At 37.8% G+C, this 16,866-nt stretch overlaps 1 protein-coding gene across 1 annotated transcript in view; it reads left to right on the top strand.

Annotated features, from left to right (window-relative positions):
* LOC140231682 (uncharacterized) overlaps positions 1–16,866 on the top strand; it is a 178,846-nt gene that overhangs the window by 1,954 nt on the left and 160,026 nt on the right. The window contains exons 2-4 of the mRNA XM_072311836.1: positions 794–1,002; positions 13,770–14,060; positions 15,869–16,153. Of these exons, the coding sequence (XP_072167937.1) occupies positions 794–1,002; positions 13,770–14,060; positions 15,869–16,153 (785 nt within the window). The remainder of the gene's footprint in view (positions 1–793; positions 1,003–13,769; positions 14,061–15,868; positions 16,154–16,866) is intronic.

Here is a 16,866-nt window from a genome sequence, read left to right on the forward strand (position 1 = left end):
AACGAGAAGATACGACTTGATACTAGTAAATGCGAGTAAATACGAGTAGATACGAGAAGTCACGTTTTTTCACTGATGCTCAAGATCTGTTAGGAGTTAATTCTCATAATAGGTACTCTGCACTTGTAGAGAGCACACGTTTCATTTCAGCTTGCTCTTGCTATATTCTTAGTAATCTGAACAATCTCCAACATGCCACCCAAAAGCATCAGAGGCAAGAAAGGTTAAAGATAGTAGGGCCCTGCCACCCCCTGAGCCTGAATATATCCAGTCACAGCTGGCACATGAGGAGGCAGAGGAAGATGGAGAGACAACCCCTATCCAGAAAGCTAAGAGAAAGAAGATGACAACTTCATTAAGTGAAGAAGGAAAAAGAGGAAATTATCTGGATGGCTCTGCCTCAGGAGGTTTTGTAGAACCATTGCTGCCTCTACCATACCCCTCACAGTGTCGGGCTTCTGCTCTAGAGTTCTGAGGAGACATCTGGATTTGCTGGCAAGGATTCCAAAGGCATTTCCAACACTCTCCTCCCCCGTGAGAGTCTGTAATTGAAGATCCTCTCTTCCCTGGTAATCCTTCTGCTGCTGTACGGCTTCATGAGGTACTTCCTGAGTGCAAAGGCGTCATCACCAAGAATATGAAGAAGGGCATGTCTTGGAGATCACCAGGGCTTGTAGTCAGTGGGCAGGCTGGGGGGGGGGGGGAGTCCTAGGACTTCTCGTTCCAAGAAGTTGAACGGCCCAGAGTCGCCAAATATCTAAACATCTGACATGTTTATTGTGTCCTTTTCCAGCAAGTTCGATCCACACAAACTTGTAATCTGCGTCTACAAGAGCGAGCAATGGTATCGAAAAGCAACCTTTGTAATTGTAGAAGAGGCTGCCAGTGTGGGGTGGTTTCTTGATAGCAATGTGTTTGCCATCCAGAGCCCCAACTGCGTGGGGATATTCAATCTTTCCTCAAACTGGCTAGCTGCAGCTCTCCAGTCTTCAGGAGTCATGGGTGGGCTGAACACCTCATCTTTGTACGCTTGCACAATAGCCCGGCACACTTCCGGAATCATCTTCGAGATGCCGGACACTCTGCACCTCAAAGCATTCCCAAGAGAGTACTGAGACTGATACGTAACTGTCACCTGTTGCGAGGTGCCTCAATGTCTCTGCCAGTTTCAGTCCAGGTGAAAGAGGTTGCCCGACTTCTGTTCCCTCGTTATTGCTGGGATAACCCTGTGCAAGACTTCATTGAAGATCCGCGGTGTAAGCCATGTGTAATTTTGGAAAGTTACTGGATCATCCAGTCTCAACTGGGTGTCTAGAAGGCTGGAGAACTGACCAAATTAACTGTTGTCTCATTCCCTCTGTGAGCCATGGTCGTGCTCAGAACTGCCTGGCTGCAGCTCTCCTGACCTTTCGTGGTTGGGATTGTGGCTGGTCTAGCTGCTCATTTTCTTCCTCCCTGGCGGTGATGTAAGCAAAAAGTAACACTGCAAGTGTTACGTCGTCTTCCCCCAGTTCTGTCATTTTCAGCGTCTGTTGGTTGGGATGTAAACTCTGTAGAAGTTCTAGAAGCAATGAAGTCCGTGGTCAGTGGGGCTGTATTTATACCCGTTAGGGTCCAATCGTGGCTCAAATCGTCTTTGCTCCAGATCCCGATTGCCAAAGACATCGTATCCTATCGCAACAGAGCGCATTGGTTCATGATGATCGCACTGGAACGGATCCTGACGTGTCTGCACGTAACAGATCGGGAACCCTGATCGTTATGATCGTGTGAGATCGGGACCCAATCGGAGAGTCAATCGGGATAATCGTATTGTATATCGTATATCATCGGGAAACCATATCGTTGCAGATCGTATTGCTTGAAATAGACCAATCGTGACCACATGGCATCAAAGCGCACCAACTTGTGTCGACTCGCATCACCTCTCCAATCGTGAAATTTCACATGAGTTGAACAGAATTTTCACGATCAGTTATGATTGGGCCATCGTGACGTTCGTAACGGATCACACGATAATCGGAACCCCGCTTATGGCGCGTTCCCACTGCCGATCAGATCAACTCGATCAATCCCGATCAAGCTTTTTTAGCCTAGTCGGGCTCGCTCGGCATTTTTTTTTCCATAATCTTTTATTGATTCCATATTCAATACAATTTCATGATAAATCGAATCATATATATTACAGAATTCACGATTTAGCAAAACACAATTATAATGAAATCAAAACCAAGCTGTACTTTCAGCAGGAACAGTGCATTAGCAAAGGAAATACAATTCACCGAGGAAAAAAAAAACAACAACATACACTGCTTACTTGCTTTCATTAAAATCAAATGGATCCGTCCTTTTAACATGACAGCGCATTTATAAAAAAAAAATATATATATATATATATTCATATTAAATGGAGCTGTACTTTCAGCGTAACGGTGCTTCATACAAAGAAATATTTAACACATCGATATGCACCCAAATAAAATCGATATACAACCAAATGGAATCGATATTCCCGTTAATCACCCCCCTCCCCTCCCCCTCCCCCTCCCTCTCCCCTCTACCCTTCCCCTCCCTTCCCCCTTCCCCCCTTCCCCGTGGACATCTGGCTCCGGGTCCTTCCATACTTATTTTCAAATTTTCCCATTTACTAAAATGAATGGTTAAAGTTCCCTTCATTGATGCTAATTTCTTTTCCTCAAATCTATCCTCTAAAATATTATTTTTTATTTCACGATATGTAGGCGGCTTTCCATATTCTCTACTTTTAAAAATCAAATATTTAACCAAAATTAAAATGTGATTTAACAACTGATGTTTTCCCCTATTATCCTCCTTCCACCCAAACAAAATTTCTTCCCAAGTACAATTTTTAAATTCAACATTCTCTATCATTTCTTCAAATGATTCCCAGAGTAATTTCACCTGCTCACAAATATAAAATAAGTGTTTGTATGTTTCTTCTTCTTTTTCACAAAAAGAGCATAAATTACTTGCAGTAAAACCAAACCTGAAAAGATGGTGATTTGTATAAACAATACCATTCATCAGTTTAAACTGAAACTCTCTTAATCGGCTATTTAATGTACATTGTCTTGGCCTTAAAAATATATTTTGTATCTCCTTGACAGAAAACCCATAATTTTGATTAATTCTATCAAAAATCAATACTGCACTTTCTTTTTTCCTTAAGAAATTGCAAATACATTTGTTTTGATCATTGCTAATGGCGATTGTTTTCCCTCCTATAATAAAATCAGTTTCCAAAATATCTTTTTCTTTTTCTTTCATATTTCTCCTCCAACCCATCGGTATATTTTCATAAATATATCTTAACAAAAAAATATCTTTAACTCCTAAACCTAAATCTCTAAAATATCTATCACATTTCAATTCACCATTATTTCCTGAAATATGTTTTAATCTATAAACTCCATTTTAATACATACTTTCATCATATATACAACTTCTGTTCAATCGTATATATTTATTATTAAATATTATAACATTACCACTATACAAACTACTACTAACATTACTTCTCATTTGTTTCGTTTGTACCCACACTTCTAATAAATCCCTATAAAATAATGGAGCTCTCACTTTCAACAGCGCTGGTAAATAATCACACAAAAATATAAATTCTCCTCCTATATCTCTCGTAACAAAATTAAAATATTGCTTCCATTTCATATTTTCATCTTTATTAAGAAGTTTCTTAACCCACATAACTCGCTGTGCTTTAACTAAATCAACAAAATTCATCATTTTTAACCCACCTTGTCTATAATCTAAAAACAATATATTTTTTTAATTTTATCTCTTTTTCCTTTCCATATGAAATCAAAAACCAATTTGTCTAAAGAATCAAAAACCCATCTAGGAACTGGAGTGAGAGAAGCTCGATATATAACTTTTGAATAAATATGTACTTTGAGTAATTGAATCTTTCCCATCAAAGTTAGATCTCTTTGTTTCCAGAAATTCAAAAGAACTTTTATCTTACTCAAAATCTCTTTATAATTCATATTTTCCTTCGTTCCTTCGTCTAAAGAAAAGAAAACCCCAAGTATCTTCACAAAATCAACTATTTCTCCAAAATTAGTATCTAATTTCAAATGCTGATATAATCCCAATCTTAATACTTTAGTCTTATCCATATTTACCTTTAATCCCGACATTTTTTCAAATTCTTCAAACACCATCTTTAACCTATAAATTGATTTCTCATTACGTATAAAAATAGTCATATCATCTGCATATAAAACTAATTTAATTTCCTCCTCTCCAAACTTTATTCCTTGTACAGAATTATCCCTTCGTAATCTATGCGCCATTATTTCCATGCATAAAATAAATAAATAAGGAGACAGTGGGTCACCCTGTCGAACACCTCTCTCCACTTTAAAATAACCGGTAGAAACCCCCTCATTCAAAACACAACTCAAAGCATTTGTATACAAAACTTGTACCCACTTTTGAAATGACGGGCCAAATCCAAAAGAACGCAAAACCTCCTGAAGAAATTGATGAGAAATAGAATCAAAAGCCTTTTCAAAATCTATAGCCAATAAAAACCCTGGTAAATTATAATGAGATGTATGAAATATCATATCATCTATGATTCAAATGGCTTCCCCAATATTTCTTCCCTCAATATAACCTACTTGATCTCCCAAAATAACTTCATTCAAAACTTCCTTTATCCGTTTAGCTAAAATCTTTGTTAAAATCTTATAATCTACATTAAGAAGAGATATCGGTCTATAATTCTTCAATAAAAAAAGGATCTTTCCCATCCTTAGCAATTAACTTAATTACTGCTTCCTTCTGTGAATTTGACATTTCCCCTAATTTATATGCCTCATTTAAGGCTTCTCTTACTACTCCTCCAATCTCCGGCCAAAATATATTATAAAATTCAGTTGTCAGACCATCGTTCCCCGGTGATTTATTTAATTTTAATTCTTTTAATATCTCTATACACTTTTCATTACTTATCAAACCTTCACAATATTCTCGAGATTCCTCCTTTAATTTTGGTAAATCTTGAAAAAAACGTGCATTCCAGTCTTCTATATTCTTTGTATCTAATGTACTATACAATCTACTATAAAAATTCCCGATTTCTTCCACTATAATTTTTTCATCACTACAAATAACACCCTCCGATATCTTCAATTTCTTAATAATACTTCCCTTTTTATTCCTTTGCATTAACTGATTAAAATATCGTGAATCCCTTTCTCCACTTTCATACCACGAGGCTCGTGATCGAATCTTTATACCTTCATTTACATAATCATATGATTCTCTTAATTCCTTTTTTTGTATTTTCGAGTCTTTCCAAAATCTCTTCATTCATATCATTCACAAGCTTCTGTTCTAAATCCCGTACTTCTTTTTCCAATCGCTTTCTTAACATTCTCTTTTCTTTTGCCAAACTTTTAGAAAATTTTTGTGTAAAACTACGAATCTTCATCTTCATAAAATCCCATAACAATCTTTTATCTTGTATTTCCATACTTAATTCATTTTTTAATTTAATAATTTCCTTTTTCATCTCTAATACATATACCTGATTTTCACAAAGACTATTATTAAATTTCCAATATGATCCTCTTCTTTTTTCCCCATCTATTTCCTGTTTTATTATATAGATGCAAAAATATTGCATGATGATCCGGAGCAACAGATGGAATTATTTCACATGTTATACTTACTTCATCCAAACTTTCAGATATTATCCAATAATCCAATCTACTTTGCATAAAAGGATTTTTTTTTTTGAGTATAAGTAAATTGCCTTTTCAAAGGATGCCTAATTCTCCAAATATCCAAATAATTATTTTCTGACATAAATTCCTCAACTACTTGATTAATTCTTTTTGGAGTCCTAACCACAGAATAACCAAAATAATCTAATCCAATATCCCTAATCATATTAAAATCACCGCCTACTATCACCGGATACCCTTTCTTATTAATTTTAGCAAGAGTTTTACAAACCTCTTTCCAAAATATCAATTGATCACTTTCATAATTTCTTGTGGGAAAATAAACATTACCTAATACCAATCTGGTACCTTGTATCTTACAATCTATAAATATATATCTACCTTCATTGTCTCGAAGAACCTGAAACACATCAATATCAACCTTTGGGGAGATTAACACAAGCACCCCTCTACTGTGATTAGAACCATGACTAAAATAACAGGGACCTTCCCACATCGAACTCCATCTGTCCTCTATATCTCTGGTACTAAATGTTTCCTGTAAAAAAAACAATATCTGCACCTTTATCTCTTTTCCCCCTGTCTCTAATTCCCTTTACATTAAGTGAATACATTTTGCAATCTATAGAATCTTTTCCAGATTCATCTGTATTACTCATTATCAAAAATATCTGAAATATGTCTCAAAAACAAACCTAACCTCAGAAAAGTACGAAGTTGCCCGGAACCAGATGCCCACCTCTTAAAACCCACAGTAACAATAATCCAGAACATCTTTTCTTAACCCCACAGCCTTCTCCCCCACCTACCAAGCAATCAGTATTCAAAACTCAAGCATTGTACATATGACACATGAAATCTTAAACAAAATGACTCTTTGCAACCAACATTGCCTTCAAGACGAGTTTAACATGTTCAAATAAAACATCGATCTTCATTTGCATGTAGAAGCTCCCTAAGGCCTTCACCAATTCCTTCGCGCTAAAATTGATAATGTACATTGCACCATAATGGCTGACAAACTAATAACCCTCACTCACAAACGAAGAGAAAGCGAGAAAAAAAAAACACCTGTCTGTTCTCATTGTGACATCATCTTAGGCAGAATATAAGCTGGTACATTCCTTCCCCGTAGAACGCCGCAAAGCGACTGAAACGGAGAAGAGATAAGAAAAAATGGCATCCCTAACCCCACACTCCTCGGAAAACACCCCCGACCAGCCCTGTGAATACTCAGACGAGTGGCCGCGGGCCTTCTGAGCCGCGCTCCCCAATCTCCCATGCACGCCATACCTGAAACTCGGAAAAAATGCCGCCTTTAGTCAATACAGATAAAACACATTCCTAAATCAAAATACATCAAAATCAGACACTTGTTTCTATTTTTATCTTAAAACAAGTCCTACATTTACAGAGCAAATACAAAAAAGAAAAAGAAATCTTATTATAACTTTTGTATTTAAATGCATGAGAAACCGTGGGGGCGCGACCCACCAAACCCGCCCATCTAAACACCAAACATGGCCGGCCTATAGAAGTGTCCCCCGAAAACCGTGAAGCCTCCGAACCCCACAATCCTTCCACCCTCTACTCGGCCCCTCCCACACCACTCCACAGGGGACCTCCCTCTCCTTCTCATATGGATTTGCAAAACTGGAGAGGACTCCTTTTCAAGGACAAATCACTGTGTACTGACTACAATGTGAAAAATCCCCGAATAACCATATTTCAGCCATTAAACATCCTGTTTAGCATATACATACATGTATCAACCTGGTCACGACAACATGCTTTATCAGAATCTTTCTTATCCTTATTCTATAATTGATGGTGATTCTTTTTTTCACTTCAACACTAGGGGGAAAATACTTTTTTCCATAACAAACTTTCAAAAGAGGTCATGGTATAAAACAGTATAAACAAAGTGTATCCATCTGATGTCCTTTCTAAATTTCAAATCATCTTGTATAGATGTAAGTTTGTATCGCAAAAAAAAAAAATACATGTGTACTAGCAACAGAAAAAGAGGAGAAATAAAACCTAATGCTAATCTTTTGGCCACCAAAACGTTCTTCTCTTTAACATACATCTATCGACCTGTTCAAATACCATTCCTTTTAACAACCTCAGCATCAGGTAGATGTTGGTACAGCTGTACTACCAGTGTACAGGATGTTTCCCAACCAGCTTTCATAAGCAACGATTTATATATCACACCCTTTCAACTTCCTGTTCCTTATATTTTTTTTTCCATCTTTATCATTCCACAAACACCCCGTATCTGCTTTCGGCTGTAATGCTTTGGAAAAATGAATAAAACAGCTTCATAGTCACCGAATACCAAAATGCAACATAATCCGCAAAAAAAAAGAAAAAAAAAAGGACTAAGTCTTTTCCTTCTGGCACACAAACATCCAAAACATCCAAATACCGTATTATTCAATAATCAAAGTACAGTTTGGCCCCCACTTTCAATCCCTGTGCACATCTTTATGGTCTTTTAAGACGAAGAGAGAGAGGGGGAAAAAAACGACGACAAAAAGTCGTCCTGTGGACCGAAGCACTCAAAACTTCAGCCTTAAGCCCTGTGCCACTCCCTATACCCTATACATATTGTCTGTAACAAAGCTTGTGGCGCTCAAGCAGAATTTGACATAATGTATTCAAAGAAACATATACAGGCTGCGTGGAAAAGCTCCTCACAGAACTTCACCAATTCCATCACACTAAATTTGACATTCTTGCGTCTTGTAACTTGTAAACATCAGTTCAAACATATTCAGAGAAACATCTCATTGTCTATTGGGCTGGTTGCATGAATAAGCTCCCCATTATCTATTAGGCTGGTTGCATGAAGAAGCTTCTCATAGTGCTTCACCAATTCCGTCACACTAAACTTGACATTCTTGTATCTTGTAAACATATTCAAAGAAAACATCTCATTATCTAATTTGCTGGTTGCATAAAGAAGCTCCTCACAGACCTTCACCCATTCCCTCACCACAAACTTGACATTCTTGTGTCTCATTAATTCAATTTGAGAAACAGTTGGGGTGTGTCCCACCAACCCGCCCATCTGAACACCAAAACATGGCCGGCCTATAAGTGTCCCCCGTAAACCGTGAAGCCTCCGAACCCCACAATCCTTTCACCCTCTACTCGGCCCCCTCTCCCGCTCCACTCCACAGGGAACTTCCCTCTCTCTCTCTCATATTAATGGATTTGCAAAACTCTGGAGAGGACCTCCTTTTCAAGGACACTGTGTACTTACTATCACTGTGTACTTACTATAAAGAATATATGTAAAATATACGTAAAAAATCACCGAATAACCATATTTCGGCCATTACAAAGGATGTAAGCATCCTGTTTAGCATGTACATATCAACCTGGTCACAGCAACATACTTTATCAGAATCTTTCCTATCCTTATTCTATAATTGATGATCTTTCCTTTTTTTTTTCCTTCTTTTTACCTGTGTCTCTCCATACGCATCTCATGACATACAATCGACGTGTGATACTTCCCTTCAAAGTGTGATACTTCCCCTTCAGCACATGTGCCTCTTCCTATCCACGATACATACTACATACACATCGACTTTTGCATTAAATACAAATACCACGCAGTAGCCATTCCCCATGGGGGGGGGGGGGTAACTTCAACCTTAGAGGGAAAATAAATTTTTCCTTCTGACTCTTCCATAACAAACTTTCAAAAGAGGTCATGGTATAAACAGTATAAACAAAGTGTATCCATCTGCTGTCCTTTCTAAATTTCAGATCATCTTGTATAGATGTAAATTTGTATCGCAAAAATATATGTGTACTAGCAGCAGAAAAAGAGGAGAAATAAAACCTAATGCTAATCTTTTGGCCATCAAAACATTCTTCTCTTTAACATACATCTATCGACTTGTTTAAATACCATGCTTTTTAAACCTCAGCATCAGGTGGATGTTGGTACTACCAGTGTACAGGATGTTTCCCAACCAGCTTTCATAAGTAACAATTTATATATCACACCCTTTCAACTGCCTGTTCCTTTTTTTTTTCCATCTTTATCTCTCTACAAACACCTCGTATCTGCTTTCAGCTGTAATGCTTTAGAAGAATGAATAAAAAAGCTTCATAGTCACCGAATACCAAAATGCAGCATAATCCACAATAAAAAAAAAAGGCCAAGTCTTTTCCTTGGTATTCGGGGTCGATCTACCTTGATCGGCATCGCTCCTGCTTCCTTCACGATAATTTTGGACATGTCCAAAATATTCGAGTAGGAAGCCCGAACACCAACAGCTCGGGTAGTGATCGAGAAGAGATCGAGCTGATCGGGAATCGGTCGTATAGAAATCTAGTGTGGTCGGGACGGATTTTTCCCCCGAGCTCAGTTCCCGATCATCTCGAGTTATACTCGAATGCTACACGATTGATTTCAGATCATCTCGATCCAGGATTCATCAGTTTCATGAATAACTCGACCGCTACACGACCGATACAGGACTGCTATCGATTGATACTCGACTAAACTCGATCATGCTTCGACCGGCACTCGATCAAATACCGAGCACTTTTTGACAGTGGTTGCAGCAGGTGCAGACGTACTTTCTCAGCACTCATTTATTGTTAAGGTATTAAGAAAAAATATATGCAGTCCTTGGTCACGTTAAAAAGTTAAATGTCGTCAGTATCTTCAGCCACTCCATGCCCACTGAAGAAAAGAAAAGGGCCACGAAGAGAGAAAAGACAACAAACCCTAGACAGCAGACATGGCAGAATTAGACTCTCCAGACAAAAATACCAGAAGAAAGAAAGGAAACACAACTGAAACTGAGAAAAATTCGGTATTCTGGCAATATGACTGTAACGTGAAAGGAAATTTTCTAGATTATCTACTTTACTTATAAACTGAGAAATGTTTCTTGAATTCTTTTGCTAGCTTGTCTGTTTCAAAGTTGAAGTTGGTTACGTTGATATAAAATCTATTTCTTACGCTGACGTGTTAAAACAGTAGTTGTAACATAGATTCATAAATGCTCAGTGACTTACTTAACTTTTATTTACGTAGATGTTACACTTTTGCTTCGCTTAATAATGTCTTTTTTTTTTTTTAGAGTTGTATGTACATTGCTTGAAGTCCACCTTGATATCGATTGGCTGAGTTGACAATAAACAACCAAGATTTTCATCTTGCTAGTGTAAAATGTTATATTGTTTTATTTTCATAATAATGTACTCTGTTCCACATATCAGCACACTTCATGAATTTAGAAATTAATGATACATATATTTTCTTTTACACACTCTTGGGCCTATACTTTATCAATGACTACATACATAATTATTTTCTCATTCACTTTTTCATTCTTTAGTAATGAGAACAATAATGACAAAGATAACACGACTCATTAGGGTTGTAGAATAGTCAATTTTTTTTCAACTCTATATAATGGTGCATTTATGGGCATATAGGCCTATGTTTCATTTTAAACCAAATTAATTTCAGCCCACCTATATGTAATGCACTTACGAAGCGTGGCGGTGTAACATTTTTTTTATATTTTTTTTATGAGACATCAAACTTAGATTTGCTATTCTTCACATCCACTGCAAATATCGAATGCATATTATGAACGAACCTATTATATTATACATGGTGTCCCGGCAGACAGAGTGCTACAAAACTGTCTCTTATTTAAAAAGATATGAGCGACTGAATGAAATCGTTACATTATTCAATAGAAAGAACACCTCAAATTTTATTTGACACAATGATAATCAATCTTTGTGCAGGCGCTTTGATCTCCATGAAAATTTGTGATTTACAAAATCTGTAACTTTGGACACTGATATCCTACTTGACTGAGCGATAGTGAAGCCGTAAAAACTGATAACGAATGCGTCAAAAATAGCTACTGAAAACGGATAAAATGAATGAATACAACTGAATGCATTTTTTGTACCTTTTGGGCTCACAAACAGTAGTGATCAGTCTTTGTCATCTTTTTTTTTCAGGAAAAATGAATGGAATCGAAACGCCTGCACGAGAATTGATGATTGTGATTTCAAAATAGGAAGTGTTCTTTTATCAACTATAGGTTTCCCCGGCCAATTTCGCACTTTTGTCAGTCCAATTCCTAATTGCTGCATTCAATTTAGCAAAATATACCATAGATGACATGTTCGGTAGTTCAATTTTATGATCTCTTCATTCAAATTAACTTTGGAGCATTCAAATTACCTTTAGCCTCATTCTAATTAACACCTTTTCAATTGAAATTCGTAAAACAAGCACCATTTGGTTATTCGCTCATTCAGTTTAGAATGATATAGTCACGTGATCACGGACATGCTGCTCTCGTTCATTCCAATCCATTTTTTGGCAATCAATTTAATATCTTTTGCAGTCAATTCAGCACGCATGCTTATGGTTTGCTTCTTTCTTTATTTTCTTAACATAGTTATTGTTTTCCAAGCGTCATTACATTTCATATTTTCGTACTCATTTCAGAGATTTTGGCTACATTTTTTTTTCTTTAATGTGCTTAGTGTCTCTTCAAGTCCGAAGATAGTGCAACATGTGCATGGCCACAACTTATCTCTCCGTTGAGCGCTTTATTCCGTGTGTCGGCCAGTTGTAGGAAGTCAAGGTTATGATCATCAAATATTCCTATAATTCTTTTTCTGTCCCCTTGAGAAATACGTCTGTATCTAACTTGTGCCGTCATGACTGTAAGAAGATGAAGTTAAACTAGAGTATTGGTACATGTAGGCCTAAAATGTCATGTATGAAAGAAAAGGGGCGTTACAGAACAGCAAACTCGAGTTATATGATATGGTCAAAAATACGATACTTTTACTGCTTAACAGTGCGTGGCTGAAACAATAAGTCACATAGAAATACGCGTTTAAATGTTATCACCTTTTCAAAAAAGAAATAACATGACGTTAATTTCAATGAACATGTTATGTTATATATAGGAATTTGACTGCCCATACGCGAAATTGAATGACTGAAATACCCCTTTCGCCAGTGCTGGCGAATTTGAATGACTGAAGAGCACGTGCCAATTTTAATGCCCGTTTTACGAATTCGAAAGGCACACGTTATGTGCAAATCTCATTGATCGGAATGCTAAATTGAACGAACAACTTGCAATTTTGAATGACAGAATGTGCAGTGATGAGGATTTTCGCTAAATTGAATGAACCTTTTATCAAATGGACTGACAAAAGTGCGAAATTGGCCGGTAAAACCTATACTAAAGATAATCTTTCGTTCATTCATGCTTTTGCAATTAATAGTCAGTTTTATAGCACTCTTTTGGGCCACGCCGTATTCAAGCATAAATACTGAGTTGTCTCATATAACCAAACGAATACTGTAACCAATTCTTCTTTCACTCGATCACTGTACGAACCTGCCGACCCGTTCGATGCAAGATCTTACACAGATCGAGTCATGTCGAGCTGGTCTAAGAAGTCTAGTAGAAATCGAGTATTGACCGTGTAGCGATCGTGTATTGATTGTGTGTAGATCGGGATGTTCGAGTAGAGATCTGTGTGGTTGTCGAGGAGAGATTCTGGAGATGTCGAGAATGGTCGGATGTGGATCGTAAAAGATCGAATAGCGGTCGGCAAGGGATCGTGTTGAAGGACGATCGAGCATTTGGTCGGGATTGGTCTGGTAAAAATAGGTGATCGGGATTGATCTCGCTTGATCGAGTTGATCTGATCGGCAGTGGGAACTGGAGATGTGGATGTACAATGAAATCCTTTCACCAAGGCTGGAACCAATTAGCACTCCATGTATATTTCACTATAAATAAAAATGTGATATTGGACTTTATAATCAAAATCACAAATTGCCTTCAAGCTGTGGAGTGCCAATATAGACCATAGTAAAATACTTCCACAGTTTTTTAGTGTGCGTTAGAGTCGTGTGATTTTTTTTTTTTTGCGTATATCATATCCACAGTTCACCATAAAAAATGAAGTTACATTAATGTTTACTTTGATTCTTTGTTGCCATAGCTCCAAGGGATGCATACCTTCAGGGTCACTCATACGACTTCTTCACAGTGTCATGGACTCTCCCAGTAAACCCAGTTGTCGGATTCGTTGTGCAATACAACATAAGTGCAGATGTACTCATCTTCGACGAGTACATCTTCGATGGGACCCGAACAACAGTCACACTGCGCAACGAAACTCTAAATGGAGCTAGGCCCACTAATGTTCTTGTTGTCTCCATCACCGCTGGAGGTATCTTGCCAGAAAATTCCGTGCAGGCCACTGATATAACAACTAACCCGCCCGCTGGTCGTAAGTGGTGTTTTAAAAACTCTCAGTCATTTTATTCTTTGCAGATAGATCCAGTTAACGCTTAAAGGGGAATTCTCTTCTATGAACAAATAATCGGTTGCGGGCTTATACCCATCTTGTACTAAGCAACATATATCTGGTAATTACTAATCTTATCATTAACATTAACCTTAACCTTGACCTGGTTCTAAAACCTTCATCAATCCTTGGACTCCTAGGAGTTAGGAATTCTTCACTCGTTGATCAATAGGCCTACAGGCATTGTCAGTACGGGCGTTTATGAGCACAACAGGTGAACCAGTGGGTTTGGTCTTTTGCGGCATAAACTATGAGAATGTCAATGTTGCATGATAATCATCACGTTATAATACTTTTGGTGTGTGGACACACAGAACATTCAACTGTGTTACGTAAAGGTGATGAGAGTGTCATGTACGTGCTGAAATTGTCTGGTAGTGGCGAATGCGAGAAGTGAATGTGAACTGGTAGTGTCGACTACAGAATCCGTATATAATTTGCTGTGCCCCTACATACGTTATTTTTTTACCACAAGAACAAAAAACTAGTTTCAATCAGGTCAATTAATGTTTGGTTGCAAATTTTGTAAATACTAATCTTCATAGCAGATACAGTTGTTTTCATTTATAAAATGAATAGCTTCACGTAAAATGTCAATTTACATAATTTTCCCTTTCAAACCGTACTTGCCTTGGGCAATCAATGCTGCAAGAGCCTGATTAAAAAAAAAAAAAAAAAAAACTGCTTCCAATTTAAGACTATGTTTCGTGATTTAGCTTTTGAAAATATGTTTAATCGGAATAAAAATATTCCTAAATACCCAACTCGTCAAACAGATGAGTATCATTTGACCCTTACTCGAACTCTTTTTACAAAATCTACGTTTATTCACAGTGGCCCAAAATTATGGAATTCCCTCAACAAAAATATAAAAGATTCTACTAGTACTAGTTTGAAATCATTTTCTTGTAATTTAAAGAAATATCTGATTGGTTTGTATGTACCCCATTATTAGTTTGCCTGATTTGGAATTGTTGTTATTTTTCTTCGCCCTGCATCGAGAATACTGACCTGCCCTTCGCTTTCTATACCCCCCCCCCTCTCTCTCTCTCTCTTTCCCTACTCTCTTCTGTGTGTGTGTGTATGTGCGTTTGTGTGTACGTGTGTGTGTGTGTGTGTGTGTGTGTATGTGTATGTGCGTTTACGTGTACGTGTGTGTGTGTGTGTGTGTGTATGAATGCGTATGCTTCATGTTACCATTGATGTAATGAAAAGTGTATACTTCCAATGATTAACTTGTACGGTACATGTATTGCAGTTTTGTAAGCTATGTATTAATGTATTGTAGTAATGTAAGGTGAGTAAGTGAGGGCACTATACAAGTTCGCTTTTAGCAGCCCCTCAATTTTCATTTCCACCAAGTCCTTTATGGAATAAGATGTATTATATGTTACAAGATATGTTATCATTTGACGTTTGTATCACCTATGTATATTGATTGGAAATGAAAATAAAAACATGAATGAATGACTGAATGAATGAATGAATGTAGTCGACGAAAAACTAAAAGACTTCTCCCTCTTCAGCATCTTCCGAAATCAATTACTTTTTCTTTCATGAACGTAGGAACATTGCACCATTATACAGCTAGTGACAAACCATTACTATTTTCTTTTCCAGCGGTCAATACGTCATTATTAGAAAGCCATCCTAAGGGTTTCTAACTCTAACCCAAAGATTCATAGAGACACAGAAGACTTTATTTTTCATGTTACCTCTGTCTAACCCAGTCCTGCCGGTCGCTCCTACTGGTGGAACCGTACAACAGGTGTCTGAGACAAGTTTTGAAGTCAACTGGAACATACCTGCAGGAGTGGATGGCTTTGTTGTCGTCTTTGCTACTTCCAGTGGAGATTCTGTTACCAGTGTTGACCTCACTCCTACAAGAAACTCATACCTAGCTACAAACCTGATTGCCAACTCTGACTATCAATTCGAGCTTTATAGTCAGAGGAATGGACTAAGGACGCCTGGACCTCTTCAAGTCCTTGCTCCCTCTTTCAATTCTTCCCAAGGTGAGAAAAGATAATAAAGATCAGTTAATAGTATGGATAAAAGAGCACAACATTAAAAACGGTTTTCCTGTGTTTGGTTCGTATTTCGTGTAGTGTTATTATACAAAATAATGATGCACAGGATAGAGTGCGCCGCACCTTCACTAACGCCACGAAAATAATCCTGTGCACCATTTGTTTTATAAAATGGGTCGAAAACTAACAGCATTTTCACGTACCTTTGTGGGTCAATACCAGTCAGCTACATGTAGCACTCGCTCAAACAACGGCGTAAATCCATACTGAGGAGTGGGGGGGATGGTCACCATCACCACGATTACAAGCCCATAACCGGACCGGCGCAGCCTTATTTTTTTTTTTTTTTTTGGGGGGGGGGGGTGGGGGGGGGGGGGGGGGGGGGAGAGAAGCTTTGTGCCCCCCCCCCCCCTCACACACACACTTTACATGGATCGGATGCCCCACTCTTTTGCATGAAATATAAATTGGGAGAAAAGTGGCAGCAACAACATAAAGACTTTTTGTTCTTGTTGCTTTTTTTTTTTTTTTTTTTTTTTTTTGCTTGTCAGACGACTTTCGGCGGAAAATCAGACCTTAAAAGTATGAAAACATTTTTTTTTTTTTTTTTTTTGGGGGGGGGGGGGGAAATATCTGTGAGAGCGAGCGGAACGACCGAACGGGGGAAGGGTGTGTATGGGGGGGGGGGGGGTATCCCT

Source organism: Diadema setosum, chromosome 8, assembly GCF_964275005.1.
Source record: "Diadema setosum chromosome 8, eeDiaSeto1, whole genome shotgun sequence".
Lineage (NCBI taxonomy): Eukaryota > Metazoa > Echinodermata > Echinoidea > Diadematoida > Diadematidae > Diadema > Diadema setosum.